Here is a 22,974-nt window from a genome sequence, read left to right as displayed (position 1 = left end):
TCCAGCATGTCACTGGTCTTCCTTTAGGTCTCCTCCCGGTTGAACGAGCCTGGAAAACCTCACCAGGAAGGCGTCCAGGAGACATCCTGACCAGATACCCGAGCCACCTCAACTAGCTCCCCTTAATGTGGAGGAGCAGTGAGACAACCCTGTTGTGATCAAACTGTGAAAAAAATTAGACTAAACTGTAAACATTTTAAATGGGATGAAATCATGTTATATGTGTGAATTGTGCTGGTGAAGGTTCTCAGTCATCCAGGTCATGGTAATCTAAAAGGGTTCGAATGAAAGCAAGTGGACTTCTTTGGTTGCTTGAAGACGTTTTGCTTCTCCGGGGAGCTTTGTCAATTCTGACTGGAGTCTGGGAGAGGAGAGTCAAGCTTATAAGCTGTAGCTGTCTGTTGTTATTTAATGAGCAGAAACTACTCTGGATACCCCTCCTCTCCATCCCCTGATGGGTCATTAGTCTCTATTGAGAGGGAGTCATTGTGTTGATTAGATGCAGGAAGGTGTGACCTAGACTGAAACTGCTTAGGAATGAGATTCAAAGCTGCATTATGCATTTCCAGTACCTTTGCAGTACGACTCCCTCTAAAGGTTGGTTTATGCTTGACGTGTCCGTGGGGTCCGCACGGCTCCGCGCGGCGAAATTGCATCATTTTAACAACCACGCCCCTCCACCGCGCCTCCGCACGGCCCAAAATTTCCGCAACGCGCACCTAGGAAAATTTCTAACCACGCGGAAAAACATGGCGGAACAGCAAGAACTAGTATGGCAGAGGTTCGTAAATACAGACATTTGTATGATTCAGCTCTCAGAGATCACCGTGATCAACATGTTGTTAATAATTCTTGGAGAGAAATAGCTCGCACTGTCGGAAAAGACGAGGACGCTGTTAAAAATGCTGGAATGCCATGTTGTAAACAGTCATTTCTACTTCTACTATGGTCGAGTGTGGGATGCATGCTGTAGAGCTCCATGCTGCCCCGTTCAGTTTGGGAGAATATTGGCTCACCGCAGAGACAAGCCGCATGAACCATAAACGCTGCGAGTTGTGAAGCGTGTTCCATCCGCGAGCCGCATCACCAAGTGGAAAGTGAATATGTCAAGCATAAAACAAGCTTAAAATGGCAGACCCCCCCCCCCCCCCACACACACACACACACACACACGTACACACACACCTCTTTCTGCTAATTGAAAAGCTTCAATCAGCTCCGCTAACAGAGGAGACGACCCTGGCTGCTGTAATTGTCCCGGTTAAAGTGCTTAAGCAAGAAAAGATGGGCTTTCTGTGTCATCATTTGCACAACGTTATGAATAGGTTAATAAAATAAAATACTTTAATTATAGCTTAGATGCCATATTCTTAATGGATCCAGGGTGGCTCAATTGAATAATACAGTTTCTACTATTAATTATCCAAGTGAACTTGTTTCAATGATATTTTACAACCCCTTGATAAAATTACAGCTAGAGGCAATGTAATGATGGACAGACAAAGGCCATGCACAAATTATCATAAACTATTAGCTTGTTTCCAAAGGGTTTTATGTTAATCTTTTAGCACTTAAGTACCCTGCAATTAACATATCAGGAGGAGCTGCCTTCAAGCTAGGCTTGCAAATTGAAGTGCTCAGATAAAAAAAGCTATTGAGATGAAACCCTGAAAGAGAAGAGAAGCTATCTCGCTGAAGTGTGCTGGAATTTTTACTCGTGTGTTGTGTCTCTGTGCGATAGAGACTTTAAGAGCACAGAGACAAAGAATGAGTGAAAAACAGAGCATGATGCCGTGAGAGCATCTGTGATCAAGGGTGTATAACAATTCCATTATCTCCCTTGGGTGGTGACATAAGATGTCTCTTTCAGGCCATGCTCCCTTTGTCTTATGCTCCGCAACGTGTGAGCTATAAGCAGAATAAAATGGCTCTCGCTGGCTGTAACGGTGGCATCTGATGGAATGTGTTTACACATCAGGCTAGTGGCTTGATATGTAAATACAGCACACTGAAAAGGCTGCAGGGAAATGTGGTTCATCCTTAGGTCTTCATAGATTGTGTTTCCTTTTATGCTACGCACTATTGTATCCAGTGAGTGAGCATCTTGTAAACCACACAACGCCTTTAGTGGGTTAAGCACACAAAAGGGACCTGCGCTTTAGAATAAATATATGTCTTATTGGGTGACAGACAGCTTTGCTTTGGTCTCCGTGCTTTGTTGTTGACATGGATCAGCTGACACCGTTTACATTTGTTCCAATTAAGTATAAAAAAAATACAGAGAACACATTTCTTCTAAGCGCCATAGGAAATAGTAGAGTAGGTGTTCTTTAGCTTAGAAATCTAGACAGACAGTAGCCGAAGCAAGGCATAATGACTTTTTCCTCTGCATGCCATCTAGCCACACTCCACAGGAGCCTCAGCAGATCAACCACTGGACCGATCAGTATTCTGTAATGCCAGTCACAGCACTCTGGTTGAGTGGGCCAATCGCAAGGCTCTATCAGTTTGGTGGGCCAATCACATGGCTGTATTGGTTTGGTGGGCCAGTCACAGTGCTCTATTTTGGGTGGGCCAATCACAGCACTCTATCAGTCCAGTGGGCCAGTCACAGCGCTCTATCGGTTTGTTGGATGTTGCGATTGAGCAGAACAACTAAGGTACCGGCAGCACATTTGAAATGGTTTTGGCATCAACTTTGGACTATTTAGACTTGGGTTTTTCTTTGACTCAAGAGCAACTAGATGTACTTAAGTTCTTTATTTAGAAACAAGATATATGTGCTTCTTCTTGTATGGCGGACTACCTCGTTGACTGGCATCTGTGGCAGTAAGTATGTCACATTGATTGTTGTCTAATAGCATGTGGAGACAGTTTGAAAGACAATCAAAGGTTCCGCCCCGCGACTGATCTCTGTCTATGAGATTATATATTCACATATATAGGATGGCTTCCCAGGCTATTTGTTGTCATAAGTGTTAGAAAATACAAAATATTTATCTGTTATTGTCCCTTGTGATAATAAAATTCTGAGAATGTATACAATGTTTTCTTCTTCCGGCTCTTAGAGAGTACAGATGCTTTTTTCCTCCCCTCCTCCCTATCTTATCCCAAGGCTCTTTGTCTTTGTGTGTACGGCACTTCTGCATTTTTTCTGGAAACTGGAAATTATTAAAAATGGATCTGGTCAGTTGGTCTCTCAACGGGATTGACAAAATTTTTTCAACAATGAGAGTGGGAGAAGGGGCTCCCGGATGCCCCTCTGGGACAGAGCCAGCTGGGCATACCATGGACTCCTGGGAACAGTGGAACCTGATCTGCCTCTCTCAACTGTCTGTAGAGGATTCTGAAGATGTCTGGATATTTGTGGTGTTGGTGTCAGGTTTCTTGCTTTTTGGCCTGAGTGGTTATCTGGCTTACCGGAAAATTAATGAGCTGTCGAGGAATATTGGCTCAATCCGGGAGCTCAGGGATGGATTACACCGCTCTGTGAACGCACAAACTCATATAATTGTCGAGATGAGTCGTAAGCTTGGAACTTTGGCTGAGATTCAGACTCTGGCAAAGAAGATGGATTCCATCAAGGTGAAAGTTGACGGGTCAGCACGGAGAAAGTTGATGGGTAAGTACGGATTGGGATAGATTAATTATGTCATTATTGGATTCACAGGGGTTGAAGATCAACAGAACTTTAAGACAGAGAGGAAATTATCTCTGTCTGGCCCCAAAACAAGTTCTTATCTGAATCTGGTGCCCTTGAGCCTGTGAGGCTGAAGTGATTACTCCCCCTCAAAAGAAATGTGGAATGCTGCCGTCGCCATGGCAACTCTGTCTCCCTATCCCAGCCTGGGCGGGACTGCGACCAGTGAAGGCCATTGAATTGTTTCCAGGAGTCACTCTGCTTTCTAAACTCAACTACCACCCACCCCTGTCCAAACGGAGGTGATGAGCGCTGCTTATCGTGGCTGCATGCACTGATGTGTGGAGAGTCCCCAACCCTACCTCCCCACCTAGTGGACACTTACGTTGTGTAATGTCTGAAGTCTGTTGCATTTCTGTCTGAGGTGTCTTTTGCATAGCAACGCTGCCCTCCCTGTGGAGGGTAACTCTGAAGTGCATTTTTTTCCTCCACCTGACTCAATCCTCATATATAAACTCTCTGATCTCTATTAAGGTAGCGCGACTCGGGTTGCGAATGACCACAGTCACCAATTCTTGTTATATGTCTATGCCTATGTATGTCTGATCTCAGAATTGTGTGTACTGAAACTCTAATTTCCCTCTGGGATTAATAAAGTATCCTTGAATTGAATTGAATTGAATTGGAAACCATTACGGCAACATCTTCTTGTTGTTGCTGTCAAGTAAACTTCAACGTAGAAAGTAACTCACCGTTTTATGTGAATAATGACTTGTTAGACCATTACACGTGGCATTTTGAACATTCTAGTATGCATCAGTCCTGACTCTGTAAAACCATATTGCCCATAGAGTGCTCTGTTATTTTCCTCCATCATCTAAAGATTAATGACTCCACTGAGACCTTAATCTCATGTTAAAGATTTGTTGGACTCTAGAAGTCAGGCCTAGCCATGAGATGCCTGCCTTGATTTATATTCACTGGCATGAAGTGGAAGCCAAATGCACTATCTGCAAAGCAGATGCCGCAGCAGTGCCCTTGTACTAGGCCTCAGATTTCAATTGGGCCTTATATTTTACCTGAAATAAAACTCTGTGTCCTCAAATGTCTTTTTCTCTCATTTTCTTTCTTTCTTTCTTTCTTTCTTTCTTTCTTTCTTTCTTTCTTTCTTTCTTTCTTTCTTTCTTTCTTTCTTTCTTTCTTTCTTTCTTTCTTTCTTTCTTTCTTTCTTTCTTTCTTTCTTTCTTTCTTTCTTTCTTTCTTTCTTTCTCTCTCTCATTTTCTTTCTTTCTTTCTCTTTTTCTTTCTTTCTTCCCCTCTATTATGAACTCTCCCCCGTTCATGGTAGCCTTTCATGTAAATTATAGCATGACAAAATATTACATCTGTAATTGAACATAGCAGAAGAAAAAGCACAGAACCCCAACTTTAAGACTTTGGGTTGTTTGTCCTAATCTTTGGTTTGGGTTTTATTTCTTTCATATGAGAATGTAAATCTCAGAGAGTAGAAGGAGGGGGAAAAGTCTGTTGCCTTCCAAAGTCTTGATGAGCGTTTCCTTTAAGACCAAATTCTTGTCTGTCAGGCCCCCACAATTTATGGGGCGGAGATTACAAAGCTACCAATACAATAAATTAAAGTGACGGACAGAATTACGCCCTGTGTTTCCTGCACTCCCCAATGAAGTATACTAACTTAGTGCTGCCTGACAATGAGTATGATTTATCACCCAGTCAAGAGTGGGGAAGGGAAAACATTCACAGGCAAAGGCACAGGCCTGGCATTGGCCCACAGCCTAGTGAATAAAATCCTGCTTTAATTCACTCACAAACGTGCCGTCATTAAAGCAGCTAAGGATAGGAATAACAGATCATAAATACTTTCAGATTTATGAGTTAACAACAAAAAAACATAAGCCCGGCCAAGGAGAACGGACCTGTTTGACAGAATGTCGTCAAGGGGAGAAAATGACAGGAAGAACACACTCACTCTTGTTCTCAGTCACAGACACTCCCAGCTAAATCTGACCAGGGATGTCGCCCAGCTCTATCTTCAGCAGCAGTGTAGGAGCAGATGCGTCTGCTCCCTTCTCACGTGTGACAGACAGAGAAGATAAACAGAGAGAAACGCAGAGGGAGAGGAAGAGACCGAGGGAGGGAGGTAAAGGGAGCGGGAGCTGGCACGGCACTGGCTAATTTATCTCGCTGAGAGACAGATTAAAGCGAGAGGAGAGTGAAACAAAGTTCCACTGGCTTAATCAGCGGACAGCCTGCTAGCAAAAGACATGATAAATCAGAGCTGGCTCGGTCCAGGAGAGAGCGTTTGCTCTCGGGGGGTGGGGGGTGGGGGGGGCTGCCTCAGCCAAACAGCAGGATCCTTTACATGGACTCTTGTGATGTCTACGTATGTAATTGCAATCAATAGTGACAGCCATTCTTTGAACGCTGTTGCACGGCGGATATTTGCCATTACTTTGAAACTCTATTTATTTTTAGCGGTAGGTGAACAATCCTGCTGTGGTGTAGGACAAATGGACACAAAGGACCTCATGTTTTCTCTGGGTTTTCCCGCAAAGACTTGTCTTTCTTTAGCTGTGTGTCTGACAAGGGGACAAACCTAAGGGCCTAACCCAGAAACAGGAAAAGGGGCTTAGATATCCCTGTGTCATTAGTTCACCACGAGGTCACAGCTGGGCCACTCAGAGCATGATTACACCCCTTGATTTATCTGCTTTGGAGCCCAAGCACAGATAAATCTCCGAGCTCATCCCCGCCGTGGGATCCTCACTGTCTGATAAACGGCCCAAGCTGAATAAACAACCTCCCACCCCCACCAGCTCTCGGCCCCCACCCATACATTATGAATAATTCATTCAGATTGCGAGCTCCCCTAAATGTGTATAGTTTGTATGTTAAATGGCAAAGGTGATTCCATAATCTGTATCCAATCCTCTGCGGTCGTCTTTGATAAAACCTTAGGGAGGCAGAGGTTGGCGGACATTTTGTTTTGTAGTTGTAAACTTTATTTCCTCGCCCTGGCTGTCGTCCTCCAGCATTCGCCCATAAATATACTTTATGCAAATATGTCACGGGTTAGTCCGTACCGCAGCTCCCGTGTAGATATTGGCTTGTCTGCGACTTTATGACAAAGTCTGAAATCATTCGTTACGGTGACCCCTGTGGTAAATTTGCTCGGTGAAAAATTACCCCGGCTCTCCTGTGTAGTGCGTAGACGTGATCATGAGTGCATTTTAACTTAATTAATTGGCCGTTTCTGTTGACAAGAAATTTATGCAGTAATAATTTGCTCGGGATAGATGCGGAGCGCAGGAAAGGAGATATCCATCAGGGCGCTTGTGTTCCGCCAGCTGCACCGCGGCTAATATGAAAGTATTTCAGGCTGCACAGACCCCGCTGTTTGCGCAGTCAAGATTATATATACCCACGATCCATTGCCTGCCTCACAGGCGCTCATGGAGGTCTATGATAACAAAGACTATGTGATTTATGACCTGCTGTGAAAGCAGAACTTGATGAGATTAAACAATTTCATAGCACGAGTGTTTCTCAGAGGGCCCTCTGATTTGTGGCGGCAACACCGACAGTAAATCGGGTTTATATATCTGAGAGCATGCTCAGCAAAGGAGTGCAATTACTGTTTAAGACAGCTACTTTTTATTTAATTTTTATCCCTGGTTTGTCTCTTTTATTCCTGGCCTGTCACACAGCTGCTCACCTTCATAAGTCCTTTTGAAGGAAGGTTCGAAGGAAAGAGGCGGAGGAGGTGGGGAGAGTCGAGAAGAGGGAGGAGAGGCGGGGAGACGGTGGCGTGTGCCCTCTGCTATCACTCCTCCACAGCTTTTACAGAAACGACAACAACCGGGGTACGACAGCGGCCACCAGCAGAACAACATGGGCATCTGCAGAGGGGCGAGGGGGGGGGGGGGGGGGGCTGCATTTTTAATGCTTTGTTTGCCTGCTGCTCTGTCCTTGTCTGGGTAAATGGAGTAAGCAGAGTGTAATTAGAGAGCCGGGCTTTGCTCCTTGCCGTAAAGGTGGAACGATACAGCTCACAGGCCCACTGAGGTTTCTGTCTGACGGAAGAAGATCTGGGCTGTTTGCCTGTGACATGATAGGTGTGGAAGATGGCAGCATTATCACTGCTGCGTAGAGATGTGGATGTGAGAAACTTCTTTGAAAGGTTGTCAGGGTTTGGAGGCAAGCAGGGATGGATGTGGAGCATACTAATATCCTGTAAATACAGGCCACCCATGAGTATGTCCCTAACATTTAGCTTTAGTTTGAGAGTACAGCACTCCACGGCCGAGCGGAAACGAGTTGAAAAAGTTGTTTTTAAATATTTCACATTTGCGTTTAACCCAGGGTGAACTTTATTTCCATCCCACAAGTCTACGTCGGCAGCCATCAGCTAATCAGCCTGTGTTGGTGCAGGAATTCAAGTCAACATTTAGGCGCACGTGCTTCACTATTTCATGCATTCAAAAAATCTGAGAGGATGTGTGTGGGCTTTCTAATGTGCGTCGGTGCACACATGCAAATTTGTGTGTTTTGAAGTTGCGGTTAAGTGTTGAACGGCTGTTTGTGTGTCTGTGTCCTTGGGTGAAGATGTGAGTTGCGCATCTGTCTGCATCATCCCATATCTTCCCAGAAAACATCAAGAGATCTCATTATTTCGACACATCTCAAGTTTTTTTTCCTCTCCGTGTGCCTTGAGTCAAAATTAGTTTTCATTCCCTGTGTGATCTTACTGACTGAAGCCGACTCAAAGTAAAGAAAATCGCAGCCTTCGCAGCAAGCCCGAGTCAAACACACACTTCACACAGCCGCAGTCTGAGTTAAGCATTGCTAAGTAACCTTCACATTTCACTTGTGTGAAGAGCTAATTTCCTTTAAGTTCGCATGTCACTTTTTTGTGGCTCTTTTTGTGGGTCCTCTTCAAATGTCTCTCGGCGTCTAATTGCATAGGAAACATTCTAGACAAGCCGGCGTGACAGCCCCGCTCCCATAGTCTTCAATTATTTAACATCCCATACTCTAGAAAACAGCACTGACGTTAGCTACTGCCCCTAATCGGAACAGAAAGCCTCATGATGTGTCACACTCCTGAGCTGCTGCAGCTTTGAGTGTGTGCTTGTGTGTGTGTGTGTGTGTGTGTGTGTGTGTGTGTGTGTGTGTGTGTGTGTGTGTTTGCGTGTTGTTTGCATTACACGATAAAAAGATGAAAATATTTATTTCTGCAGCCGATAAATCAGAACATTCACATTTTGCCTACCTCTCCTGTTTTTATAGATAAAAGACACTCGTGGGATTTTGAAACAATCGCTTCAGACAAAAGTTGGAAGTCAACAACTTTAACTTTTTTTTTTGGTTTGTTTTCTTGTTCGTTGTGGTTTGTAGAATCCAAAAGGAAAAGGTCAAACTTTACCGAAATAAGGAAAAGCCTCCAGCTAAATGCAGTTTCTACCTGTAATCTGGGCTTTAAATCGTGTACTCAGTTAGACACTCAAAGGAAAAGGTCGAATGACTTTTTAAATTTCAACCCCAAAACAAACACGGCCTTATTACATCTATGAGTCATCGCTACGGACGATTAACGTCCAGCAGCGCTCAGCCTTCGCCTGCCTGCCTGCCTGCCTGCCGCATCCCCGCACACACAACTGCAGGTTTTACTGTTGCCACTTGGCTTCGTGTGACTCGTGCCCCGAGCTAAACATCACAACAGTTGCTCTTGTGATCAGTGATCATATGATGCATTTACTCAGAGCAAGGTCATTGGAGTAGAACTGGTTAATCATTAAACACATGCTCAGCAGGAAGACTGCTGAGCATAAAAAGGACCAAAAGAAGGATTGTAGTGCTCAGAAGTGCATGCACCATTACATCAAATGTTTTTCCTCTTTATCTTACTTAAGAAAACAGAATTATTACAATTTTACATGTAATTTAAAACTCATTAATTCTGTTTTTTCAGCTGCCCAGGACCAAATAATGTCCTTTATATGACAAAATAAACAAAACAAATGCACATTTTCTCATGTTCATTCTGACTGTTTCTGACTAAATATGTGTTGGTATAATTGTACTGACATTTTTTTCTGGTTATATAATAGCTAATAAATAAATTATTCTTTTAAAATAAATTAGAGCATTTTTCCTCTTTTCCTTGCCAGTATGCGCTAGAACGCCCCCAAACTAGAGTTCCTTATTTATTTTTCATTGTTTATTTTTACATTGCTCTTTTGTTTGTAACCCTAACTTCAGAAGTGTAAAACATGAATGGCGAATAATGAAAAAAAAAACGTCTTTTAGTGAAGGAATACACGTGTCATGCTAGTATTAAATCTCGACTGGAGTAAGTTCACGAGCTGTGTCTCCTCTGATCTCTAACATGATCAGAAAGCGGCACCAGTTTATAGAGACAAGATGTGAAAAAAGTTCCATGCTCAGACACAAAAGAAATATTTTGATATAGACCCAAAGAGAAAACATATCAAAAGACATTTTTATACATGTCTTTTGCAAGCACAAAAAGCAGAAATGGTGTCAAGAGAAAACAAAACAGAAGGCTTGTTTCTTCCAACAATTGCTTTAAGCTACAAAAATCTCCTTGAGTCCCTAGCCTCCCCTCAATGTCAGCCCCCGACTCCTCGCCCTCCCTCTTCCTCTCTGCTCTTTTTTCCTCTTTTCCCTCTCTTTGGCAGGACAGGGCCCTCTTTGCACCCTGATAGGTTGCGGGCTGATGCTTAGCAACAACATTCCTGTGCCCTAAGTAGCAGTAAGCCTCTGGCTGAACTCTTTGATGTGGCTGTCAGGCCACATTTATTTCCTTTTAGCACTTTGTCTACTTGTCCAGATGTATAAGGAGATAAAAAGGGCTGGTGTTTACACTGGTCTCCCTCTGTAGCGCGGCTGTAATTAGATTGTATTGCTGGTCAGTCTTAAGGAGGGAGGTGAGGCGAAGCCAGGCGGGAACCAGCTGTGTCGGGATGAGCCGGTCAGGCTACCGCCACCCAAAGAGGAGAGCTGTGTGGACAACACGCTGCAAACTTCATGGAACGCTCATGTGACAGCCGACATCATAATCAGATCATCAGGCGCCGCCACTGCCGAGTAGCTCCCATCAGCGTTTTTAATTGACAGCCGACTTCGCAGAACTTTATAAACTTTGTGGCAGTTAGATTAGAAAGGCATCCAGATGTGTGCCACTTTTCCCTGACTCACTCTTCATTTATTTATTTATTTATTTTTGTGTTGCACATTTTAAGATCCCCATCGTGGAGGTGGTTGTGTACTCCGTGTGGCTCTCTCTTTGTGCCTCGCCTGTCTTCTCCTCCCACCCTTCCTCTGTCTCTCCCTTTCCGCTCCCCCCTCTCTCGTGGTGATATGTTGGAACTAATAATCACCATCGCCTCTGGGTTTATCAGCATTTATTCGCATAACAACACAGAAAAATAGAAGACAGACAGGACTGGTGTGATGTATTATCCAGGAAGGGAATCATCTTTCATAATGACATCCTACAGAGCTTCCTCTCTTTTTCTCTCCTGCATTCACACACACACACTTTCCTCATTTCTCTCTCCCTTCTACCACTCCCCTCTGTCCACTCTTTATTATCACAGGATCCATGGTGCTCCCCAGCCTGTAAATTTGTGCCACATTATCATAAGTTGTGGCGATAATTCACGTTGCACAGAGACAATAATGATGTGAACACTCAGCATATGCCCCAGGCCCGGCAAATTAAAACAATGCTCAGCTTGATGAGCAGACTAATCTGGACAGCAGAGAGATGGAGAGAGGAGGAAAACAAGGAGGTCTGGGACAGCCTTAAATCGACGACACAGCAGCACCTCCCTCTGTTCAGAGTTGGCACAACCGGAGTAACGCAGAGAAATGAGGGAAAGGGATCATGCAGAAAAACAAGTGATGAACAGAGAAGGGCTGAGAACATGAAAAGTATAATAGATTTCATTTATTCACTCGGTCAGTTTGTAAGTTTTAAAAAATGATGCGCAGATCCTTTTTTTTTTTAAGAAATCAAAGTTATTCTTGCTTCTTTCATCTTTGATGGATTAAGGATCTAGACGTGCAAATGTCAAGGGCTACAGAGCAAGGTGTGGAGTGAGAGCTGGCTGGCCGATGTGAGTGAAAGGTAGACTAATCGTGCTGAACTGGACAAGGACTGACGAGAACCCTGGTCGTGAAATGAGATGGGCGTATTATCAGAGTCTGGATCCTGAGAGAAACGGTGGTCACGTGCTGAGATGTTAGTGTGAAAGTAGCCCAATGTTTCCGTGATGGTAATAATGTGGAAACTTAGAAAGATTATTTATGGTCAAGCAGCAGGGTTAAGAAGGGACTTTGAGTCTTGTGATCCTTCAATTGAGTCAGGAACGTATTCCAGAGGGGGGAGATCGGAGTTTCTGTTTTATTGCCTGGGTTATTCTCTCTAGCTCATAATGATGATTTAAAAAATCTTGTTCTGTTAGTTATAAATGCTAAAATCATTTGTGCCGACATTACAGAATATCAAAATTATCTTTAACGTGACGATGTGTATTTTCCCTGACGATAGCGGGCAGCACATACCTAAATCATTGCAAGCAAGCGGTAGTTTGTGTTCAAGTAAGACCTTACCAACGGATGGTCATTAGGGTCAAAAATGTCTAGTAGCACAACCTCCAGTAAAATGACAAACATTTATTTACGTTTATGAGTGGAGAAAGTTTTATAACCATTTGTACAAATAAGTAAATGCATTTTGTCCTCACAGGCCCCCGTAGAAAGAAAAATGGCATCTATTATGGCATCGCTCAGGGACCTAGACCAACTCTCATGTGTTTTATACAAAATTTTTATGGTTTTATGTGACAAATTTATATTATTTAAGTTCAAGATGTGTTACTGATGTACTCAAGTTACTGAGTTAAACGGACACCACCCATTTTCCTCAGACAGGTTGTGGCACTTCTCATTTAGTTCAATATGCTCTGAGTTGCTTTACTGCTTGTGTTGCTGATTCTGTGCAAGTACTTTTCACAGGAAGGGCGAGATCTTTGATGTAACCTATCAAGTTTTAGCCACTCCAGAGGCGGAGAGCAGCAGATCTGCTGTCAAAACATTATTCCTATTCCAAACTGCTTCTTCCTAACACACAGTCCTGCAGCGCGTTTGCAGCAAGACCACAAAACAGGCTTATTTTGCCATTTTTTGCCTCGGTGTAATACGGGACACATGCTGGCCAGACCTTAATGCCTTTCAGAGATGCTATCTGAAAGCACATTATGTGATCGTTTTGAATTCACAGTGCTCTCTTTGCACATGAAGAACATGGTTCCGTTTAACAGTGCAGGCAGTTCCATTTTTCAAGGTTATGCATGGGCATGCAGAAGAACAACAATGAAGGTGGGGGGGATGCAGCACCAAACCATCTCTAATATGTATTTGTCAGTTAGGTCTCTTGCTATGATTAAAGGCCTAGGAAATTCCTTCCTGCAGGAAAGGAAAGTATTCTGCAAAGGCATCAGATATCACTGTGTCACGATAAACTGCCTGCCCCTGTAGCTAAAAGGCTAAGGGGAAGTAAAAGGCTGTTTTGGACCTTGAAAGTGCACCAAAGAATAACAAAATGAAACATAAAACAAACCTCTTGACCTGTTTTTGTGTGTGCTGTCCAAAACCTCGGTTATATTTTTTCCTGCTTCATCAATTCCTTTCAATTGTTTAAACTGATTGCTTGACTTTGTTCACAATCAGTACCTGATTCCAGGAGTCTATGCATCATTTAACCTCACATTTTAATCATGGCATATTTAGTAGGACCATTCAGATTAGAGTTTAGACCTCATTTTGTGTTTTGCAATAGAGGATAAAATACTTTTGCCGTTTGCAATGAAGCAGCAATCCTGAGTTTTACCCCCTTCCAGTAATAATTTTGTTTGTTTTTTAATCTGTAAATGAGATTGCATCCCCCCACGCTCAGCTGAGATTGCATCCCCCCACGCTCAGCATTAGCAATAACGTTAAACATCCACTTACATACAAGCCAAAACTTCCTAGGAGCGCTACCTCAGGCAAAATGCACATCAGACTCCCTTTCATCAATGGTAACAAGTGAAGAGGTAAATATGTAAAACAACATCATTTATGACCATTAAAAGCATTTTGTCCGCACTGGCTCCCGTAGAAGGAAACATGGTATCTAACATGGCATCACCCAGAGACTTAGATCCATTTCCATGGGTGTTTCTCACTGTCAAGGCAGTGAGGCGATGTCTTGGGAGGCCAGGGGCCTCACTTACGAGGACACTGTCCTTCCTTGGTCAAAGAAAACGGTTAAATGGAACAGACTTGCATCACGTGACCGCGGCTTCCACGGCAGTCACGTAACGTCACATGACACGGGAGAAAACGTTTTATTTTATGCGTATTAGTTTCAATGTAAATATATAACAAGCCTTTTTACTTTTTAAATTGTGTATATATTAGTTAAATTAAATATTTAAGCGAGTTACTACCTGCTAGCCACCGAAGCTGCAACTAATAAGCTACTAACCAACCATAGATAACTTCTTTGGATTTATAAAAAACATTTTGAATTAGTTGACTTACATTTAAACTTGAAATTTGCCCCCGAAGTAGCTGCTGGCTTCTGATCTGCCGTCCTTTTGAAAATACTGCGCTGTATTCTGGGTAATTTTTGACCAAGGCTACGTTACAAGACACCTCCCGTGTATCCTTGCTCAGCTAGCTAAACGGCTAACAAACGGAGAGCACACGCCTCGGTAGAACATGAATATTGAAACACGTCTTGGCAGCTCATGATGACGTATCTCCTAGGCATCTCCTAGGCAACCAGGGCCAGGCCAAGACATCAAGGCAAGGTTCCTTGGCATTGAGAAACACTCCATGTATTTAGACCCAATTTTTATGGTTATGTTACAAAGCCGCCAATATTTTTCAACAACTTTTTCAACAACTGTGCATCATTTTATTCATTTTCAAAAACATTTCAATGGATGTTTCCAAAGATTAATGATAAAAACTACATATTATCTATTTAAACCCAACTCAGATGACTGCATATTTCGTAGACAACATTAACAAGTCATGACTTAAAGAAACAAATCCATATCCAGGTCCTTTTCATCTTCATTTATTCATCACTGTTTGTGTTGCACCAGAAAGCATCTTTAAGTCTGGCTTTACAAAGTATCTTGATCCTGCTGAAATCTGCACAACCTACATGGTTTATTAGAACATGGCTGGATCAATGAGAGCATAACCATGATGCTACTACCTGCAATATATTGCTACCCTCTGGAATGACTCTTTTAGACCATGCTAGAATATGACTACATGCTAGAAGATGATGTGATCGGTCATTGCTTAAGCATGAGGCAAGAGTGGCAAAACCTCCTTCCAATTTTCAACAATTCAGCTATGATGGAATGTTCTGATGTGCTTCCACTACTTCACCCCTACAACCCCTGAAAGTTTAGTGCAAACTCCAAAGCCTTGGGCGCACCAGAAGCAGACGTGCCATGATTTTGAGAAGTCAAGTGATCACGCAGGATGCGCCACGCCACTGAGCGCTTCTTGGAAAGAAGCACGATAGTCAAAACATCACGCGGGACTTGAGAACAGGAAGCAGGAAGTGACTCTATTGTTTATACGTGATCAGACTTGTCATTGTGTTTTGTGAGACTCTTAATTCGTAAAAAAAAATTGGTAAGTACGCTATTTATTAGAATATTTTAAGATCAATGGTACTTTAAAGTTATCAAAACTGCAGCTGGGTTTCTGTCGGCGGTTGGGTTTGTACTGTAAAGCCTTTCTGCATCGTAATGTCTGTTGTAAAGTGCTCCACGATGTTGTAAACAGCCACGGCGCCTGACATAGAACTGGCACCCATCTTCAGCGCCTCGGCTCGTCGCTCCCAGTGTTGCCGCTCTCATTAACTATAATGGCTTCTATGTAAAATGACGGTGTGGCACATCTGCTTCCGGTGTGCCCCAAGCTTAAGCTAATACAGACCCACTTTTGTTCTTAATACATACCATCTCGCTAAGAAACTGCTGATTTTTCAATGGCATATTAAGGCTTTAATCCAGTGTGAAGGTGTTCTAAGCAACTACTAGTAGTTTAAAAGTAAGGTTTTAGTTGTGTTTCAACTTTAACACCTCATTCCATTTCTCTTCTTGTCTTCTTTCTTCAAGCCTCAAAATGAGTCAGGATCTGAGAATCGACAGCTGCCCTACACCCCTCTGCCCCGAGGATCTAGAGATGCCAAAAACCACAAAGGTAAGACACATTTTTATAACACGCTCAGTCAAGAGATTTCTTCTCATCAGACAAAACAAGAAGCAAACCACAATATTAGTTTCAGAATCCATTCAGAACCATGGCCCATGGATTATGCAGATGTGAGTCGTAACCCTAGTGGCTGTAGAGAGTGGGAATCTGTTGAACTTGGGAATGCGTAGAATTTATCTATTCCTATTGATCTTATCTCATCTGTGTGATGTGTTGATAGTGGGAAAAAATCGGAGTAATCTTGGCTAACTCTAATCTGAATGCATGCGTGGGAGCACAGAGCTCATGTAGAAGATGAAGCATCCTTGATCTGTTGATACAGACATTGATTAGGCCCCATATTGAACCAGTGTGTAGTCAGTTGATGTAATTATGTAGCAACGTTTTAACATTAAATGATGCACTCTAGGAAGAATAAGGCACACTCGTTAAAAAGATACAATGTTGTAATTTATTTATGAAGGTTATCTACTTCGTTTGGAGGAGATTTTTAGATAAAATTGACGTGAGGAAGCAGAGTCTGGGGACTTTGAGTTGGCCTCTCAAATCTCTGGTGCTGAAGTCACTGAGGTGGTTAAAAAGGTCCTCTGTGGCAAGGTTCCACGGGTGGATGAGATCCTCCTGGAGTTCCTTAAGGCTCTGGATGTTGTGGGGCTGTGTTGGCTGACACGGCTCTGCAATATCGCGTGGACATCGGGGGCAGTCCCACTGGACTGGCAGACTGGGGTAGTGGTTCCCTTATTTAAAAAGGGGGACCGCAGGGTGTGTTACAACTGTAGGGGGATCACACTCCCGCGCCTCCCTGGTAAGGTCTATTCAGGGGTTCTGGAAAGGCGGGCTCATCGGATTGTTGAACCTCAGATTCAGGAGGAGCAATGTGGTTTTCGTCCTGGCCGTGGAACACTGGACCAGCTCAATTACCTTGGGAGGATTCTGGAGGGTGCGTGGGAATTTGCCCAGCCAGTCTACATGTGTTTTGTGGGTTTGGAAAAGGCGTTTGACCGCCTCCCTCGGGGGCCCTGTGTGGGGTACTCCGGGGAGTATGGGGTACCAGGCCTTCTGATACGTGCTGTTAGGTTCCCATCTGACCGGTGTCAGAGCTTGGTCCGCATTGCCGGTAGTAAGTCGGGCTCGTTTCCAGTGAGAGTTGGACTCCGCCAAGGCTGCCCTTTGTCACCAATTCTGTTCATAACCTTTATGGACAGGATTTCTAGGCACAGCCAAGGTGTGGAGGGCATCCATTTTGGTGGCCTGAGGATCAGGTCTCTGCTTTTTGCAGATTATGTGGTCCTGTTGGCTTCATCGGAACGTGATCTTCTGCTTTCGCTGGAGCGGTTCGCAGCCGAATGTGAAGCAGCTGGGATGAGAATCAGCTCCTCTAAATCTGAGACCATGGTCTTGATTCGGAAAAGGGTAGAATGCCTTCTCCGGGTCAGGGATGAGGTCCTGCCCCAAGTGGAGGAGTTTAAGTATCTCAGGGTCTTGTTCACGAGTGAGGTAAAACTGGATCGTGAGATCGATAGGCAGATTGGTGCTGCATCTGCAGTGATGTGGGCGTTGTACCGGTCTGTCGTGGTGAAGAGAGAGCTGAGTCAGAAGGCAAAGCTCTCGATTTATCGGTCGATCTACGTTCCTACCCTCGCCTATGGTCATGAGCTTTGGGTAGTGACCAAAAGAATGAGATCACGGATACAAGTGGCCGAAATGATTTTTTCTCCGAAGAGTGGCTGGGCTCTCCCTTAGAGATAGGGTGAGAAGTTCGGTCATCCGGGAGGGGCTCGGAGTAGACCCGCTGCTCCTCCACATCGAGAGGAGCCAGTTGAGGTGGCTCGGGCATCTGGTCAGGATACCTCCTGGATGCCTCCATGGTGAGGTTTTCTGGCCACGTCTAATCGGGAGGAGACCTAAAGGTAGACCCAGGACACAGTGGAGGGACTATGTCTCTCACCTGGCCAGGGAACGACTTGGGATTCCCCCAGAGGAGCTGGCCCAAGTGGCTGGGGAGAGGGAAGTCTGGGCCTCTCGCCTTAGGCTACTGCCCCCGCGACCCAACTCCGGATAAGCGGATGAAAATGGATGGATGGATTGACGTGAAACGCTCTGGAGTCTGTTTCAACAGAAAATGTGTCGGGCTAGAAAATAAAATAGGAGTAGCTTGTTAATTAGTCATGATTTTCCACACGCCGAACTAGAAAGAAACTGGAACTTTGGATTTTATAAAAAAGAAATTTACCTTAAAAAAGTTTAGATTGTTTTTAGTTACATGAACTTTGAGTATTTGCAAAAGTAACTAACTCAATTCTTTGAAAATACAAATTAGGTTTGTGAGTATACTTTTGAATATACTTTTCAAAATAACATATAATAAATGTTTTAGTTATTTTTTGTGTGCTTGTTTTTATTATTATTATTATTATTATTATTATTATTATTATATATTTTATTTCAGAAAATTTTAGCTTTTCAAGCTATCTTAGCTTATTTTGATGTCCTGGAAACCCAGTTTGGGGTTTGATGAAGGTTGATGTAGTGAACCCTTTTAGTGAATTAGGAGCATTAATAAGAAGTTGTGGTTAGTGTTTTCACAGTGAATTATTTTTAAAACATATAAAACGTTAGTATTTATGTCTGAAAATCTCCTCCAAAGCTACACAATGGGAAATAAAGACTACATAAAATAGATGGGACACCAGGGATGTCAATCACTGGGTTGTTCAACTGCATCATTGAAGTAAGTTAGCGTTTGACCTTTGCAGTTTGGGTTGTTTGAAACTTTATTTTACATTAAATGTATGTGAATGAGACCATGGGAAGCTTGTAATATCACTGGATGGTGGCACGTCATCTCTGTGTTTAGCATCTATTATTCTCTAAATGAGATGAGTTTTGTTAAAATCTCCAAAAATGGTGCACTTAAGTATGAACAAAAATGTAAAAGCAACGCTTTTGTTTTTGCTCCCGTTTTTCATGAGCTGAACTCAAACGTCTGAAAACTTGCCTACATACACAAAACACCCGTGACTCAAATATTGTTCTGAAATCTGTCTACATATGTGTTAGAGAGCACTTTTCCTTTACCAAGATAATCCATCTGACCTCATAGGTGTGGCATATCAAGGGGCTGATTAGACAGCATAAATAATTTACCGGTGTGCCTTACACTGCCCACAATAAAAGGCCACCCTGATATGTGCACAGTTTAGCTTTACGAGGGTTGGTGGGGCAGAAAACCAGTCAGTGTCTGGTGTGACCACCATTTGCCTCACGCAGGGCAACACATCTCCATTACATAGAGCTGAGCAGATTGTGTGGAACGTTGGTCCACTCTTCAACAGCTGTGAGAAGTTGCAGAATATCGGCAGGAACTGGAACACGCTGTCCTATACACTGATCCAAAGTATCCCAAACATGCTCAATGGGTGACTTGTCTGGTGAGTATGCTGGCCATGCAAGAACTGAGATGTTTTCAGCTTCCAGGAATTGTGTACAGATCCTTGCAATATGGGGCAGTGCGTTATCATGCTGCAACATGAGGTGATGGTCGTAGATGAATGGCCCAACAATGGGCCTCAGAATCTTGTCACGGTACCTCTGTGAATTAAAAAAGCTATCAAAAAAATGCACCTGTGTTCGTTGTCCATAAAATATACCTGCCCATACCAGCAACCCACCACCACCATGGGCCACGCGTTCCACAACGTTGACATCAGCCGTCTGCCATCTGCCCTAAACAGTGAAAGCCAGGACTCATCTGTGAACAGAACTTCTCTCCAACGTGCCAAACGCCATCGAATGTGAGTGACTGCCCACTCAAGTCAGTTACGACGTCAAACTGCAGTCAGGTTCAGACCCCGATGAGGATGACGAGCATGCAGATGAGCTTCCCTGAGACGGTTTCTGACAGTTTGTGGAGAAATTCTCTGATTATACAAACCAACTGTTGCTGCACCTGTCCAGATGGCTGGTCTGAGGCGATCCTGGAGGTGAACATGTTGGATGTGAAGGTCCTGGGCTGGTGGGGTCACATGTGGTCTGTGGTTGTGAGGCCGGTTGGATGTACTGCCAAAGTCTCTGAAACGTCTTTGGAGACAATAACCCGCGCTTTCGCTGACATAATCTAATATAGGCTACCCCTTCCGGGGTCGCCACACCCTTAAGTCTTGACTTCGTCCCATTGGATGAAAATATGGCTGGTGTTTCTCCTTATAAATGGGCTATTCAATTCCGGGCCTCGAGGGCCGGGATCCAGCACGTTTTAGTGGTTTCTCTGGTCCAACACACTAGATTCAGTGTTGAATCACCTGTGCAGCAGCTCAACAGGCTTTGCAAAAGCCTGTTAATCATCTACTAATTGAAATCAGGTGTGTTGAAGCAGAGTTAAAACCAAAACACGCTGGATGCTGGCCCTCAAGGCCCGGAATTGAATAGCTCTGCCTTAGTCTATTTGAAAAAGGTATTAAATAATAATTTGCTGTTTCCACCTGAAGAACTGTTGTGCATAAGAACAAACAGCTGCTAAGATTCAACAGATTGACTTGCAAGAGCTAATATTAACCCAATGATCCAGGTCTTGAACACACAACTCATCCAACAACACAGTTGGTTTAGATTTCTAAGCTAAGAAAAACCCTGAATTGGGAAAATCTTCAGAGTCACGTGCATCTTGTATTCAGCCCGTTCTAATGAGTTGACCACTTTTGTGTTTGAAATACTTGACAGTGAGTGTCCCTGCCCTGTAAAAAGCACTAACAGCCCCATTTTTTTATTACCAAGGACAGATCTGTGTCACAAAAGTCTGAACGGTGGCAGCTTTCACAGGATGGGAGGACTGGGAGTGTTGTACTTTGTCAAAATCAGACCTGTTAAGAACAGCCCATTTAAAGGTGAAGGGATCTGACACGTAAAATATTTTTCCCATCCGTCTAGGATCTGAGCAACGATGACAGACTTCATTTGTTATTTTTATGATGCAGGGCTGCAGTCTTAGATAACACAGCCCTCATCTTCGCCCTTCACCTCTGCTTCATGTCCTTGCTCGCACCCCCCCCCCCCCACACACACACACACACTCGTTGTCATTGTTTTTTTTTTCCACATTTATTTACTATTTCCTAAACATGGCGGATTTTTCTCCATGTGTGGTAGATGGTCACAGTGGGTTCTCATTCAAAGAGAACAAAGCCGTGCCAAAACACCATTTTAGCAGAGAGAATTATTGAGACAGTAATTCCACAGTGTTTACAGAGATAATCCGGGATGTAAACAATAAGAGTGCAACTAAATGTTGCCTGATTTTATGTAGTTCACTGCAATGCTCAGCTTTCAGGGTTTATTGTAAACTGAACAATTCAGTTTTTCTTTCTTTCTTTTTTTGCTTTCTTTTGTTTCATGTTATAAAATAAAATTCAGTAAAACGCTTAGTAGTTTAATGTTAAACTATACAGCTGTTCAATTCAAGAGAATTAGTTTTAAAACTTTCTCATCATCTTTTTGTTTTGAAAGAGTAACATAGGAAACTGTGTTGCTCTCTTCTAACTCTTGTAGTCAAATTAGAAAATGTCTGACATCAGTACGTCGTCTGCACAGAAAGGGCCGCTCTTCTTCGCTTTTCAACCCTCTGAATCCACCCCCTCCACCATGTCACCTGCGTGGAAGCCCCAGAGCATGGGTGCCAGAGGTAATTACAGCAGCAAGACGCACTCAGAGGAGGGCGGCGCTGGCAGGTCACCGCTCAGCCAGAGACACAACTCCTGTCTGGGTTGGTGAAGGACTCAGCCCAGAGGAGATGAGTTAAACAAGGCATTAGGAAATGTGCAGGAGGATGGGATGGGAGGAAAATTTATGGACTACAATATAACAATAGAAGAAAAAGCCAATGAAGGCTTGGTTTTAATGAGAGAGAGCTAAAGACGGGAGGATTGTTGGGAGGATGGGGGGAGTTGGGGAAGGCGTGACACAGAGTGGAGAACACAGGCAGTGGGGCCTGAGGAGCTTCCACCACTGTCACCTTGACTCTAAGTCTTGGTGCTGGTCCAACTGCCAAGTCAACTCTAAATCCAGCAGGCAAAAATGGAGTCCCAGCCTTAAGTATAGCATGCCCTCATGGAATCTGTTTGCTAACATGCAACCAACATCAAACCACTGATGTAGCACTTTTGTGTGTTTTATGAATAATCTATATTAAAATGAAAGGAACTTCTAATAACTGTGTCGTGGATGAAGAAAAAAAAACAGGTTGAAAATAAAACATGAAAATCTGCCTGACTAGCTCGTGGCCCATTTTTATCTCGTTGTTTTGGGTTTTATTTCAGATCAGTTATATGTGTGTACATTCAACTGTTATTTAAGTTCCAGGAGGAACGCAGATTCATCCAAACCACGCCCGTGGGGACTTCATGGTTGTTTCAAAGCTAGCTTTCATAGCATAAACTCTTTTACAGTTGCTGCACAACAAATAAACAAACATCTGGAAGCATTCAGAGCAGCCCATTAGAAGGGCTCTCGGCTTTGCCAAAACAGGGTAAATCATGAGGAATGGGCTGTTGAGAGGCTTGTGGAGACAAGGGAGAGGCCAGATGATGGAGCTGTGGGTGCTAAGCACTGTCTTTTAGAGCTCAGCTGGGCTCATAGAGATCTACACCTGCTGCTATCTGCTCCTCCCCCTCCTCCTCTGCACCAGACATCTGGATCCTGGGACACATGACTAATGGATGACTGAGCTGCTAGTGTTGAAACTTAGCAGTTGTCGTTATGAAGAAAAGGGTTGTCAGAGTGACAGATGACTTAATGTTATTTTGCAACATGCAGAGTTAAACTTCATGTGATCTTGACAGCTTTCAGAGGCGTTGTTGCGTCCAAGCGGACACTCAGCTTGTCCATTTGATGTCGCTTGTATATTAACCAGATGGAAATTTACTGCTCACAGTTGAAAGCTTAGACCTGTCTTTTGGGGTTTTTTGCTCTGCAAGGTACCCTTATTTGAAACTCGTTCATTAGTT

At 43.5% G+C, this 22,974-nt stretch overlaps 1 protein-coding gene across 4 annotated transcripts in view; it reads left to right on the top strand.

The window, feature by feature from the left end:
* Positions 1-22,974, top strand: part of lrmda (leucine rich melanocyte differentiation associated) — a 331,776-nt gene that overhangs the window by 275,593 nt on the left and 33,209 nt on the right. For all 4 annotated transcript variants that reach the window (XM_070542564.1, XM_070542562.1, XM_070542565.1 and 1 more), the window contains one exon: positions 15,880-15,964. In XM_070542564.1, coding sequence (XP_070398665.1) covers positions 15,880-15,964 — 85 coding nt within the window. The remainder of the gene's footprint in view (positions 1-15,879; positions 15,965-22,974) is intronic.

This window comes from Nothobranchius furzeri, chromosome 12 (genome assembly GCF_043380555.1).
Source record: "Nothobranchius furzeri strain GRZ-AD chromosome 12, NfurGRZ-RIMD1, whole genome shotgun sequence".
NCBI classification, from domain to species: domain Eukaryota; kingdom Metazoa; phylum Chordata; class Actinopteri; order Cyprinodontiformes; family Nothobranchiidae; genus Nothobranchius; species Nothobranchius furzeri.
This window is presented reverse-complemented; position numbering and strand designations above follow the sequence as displayed.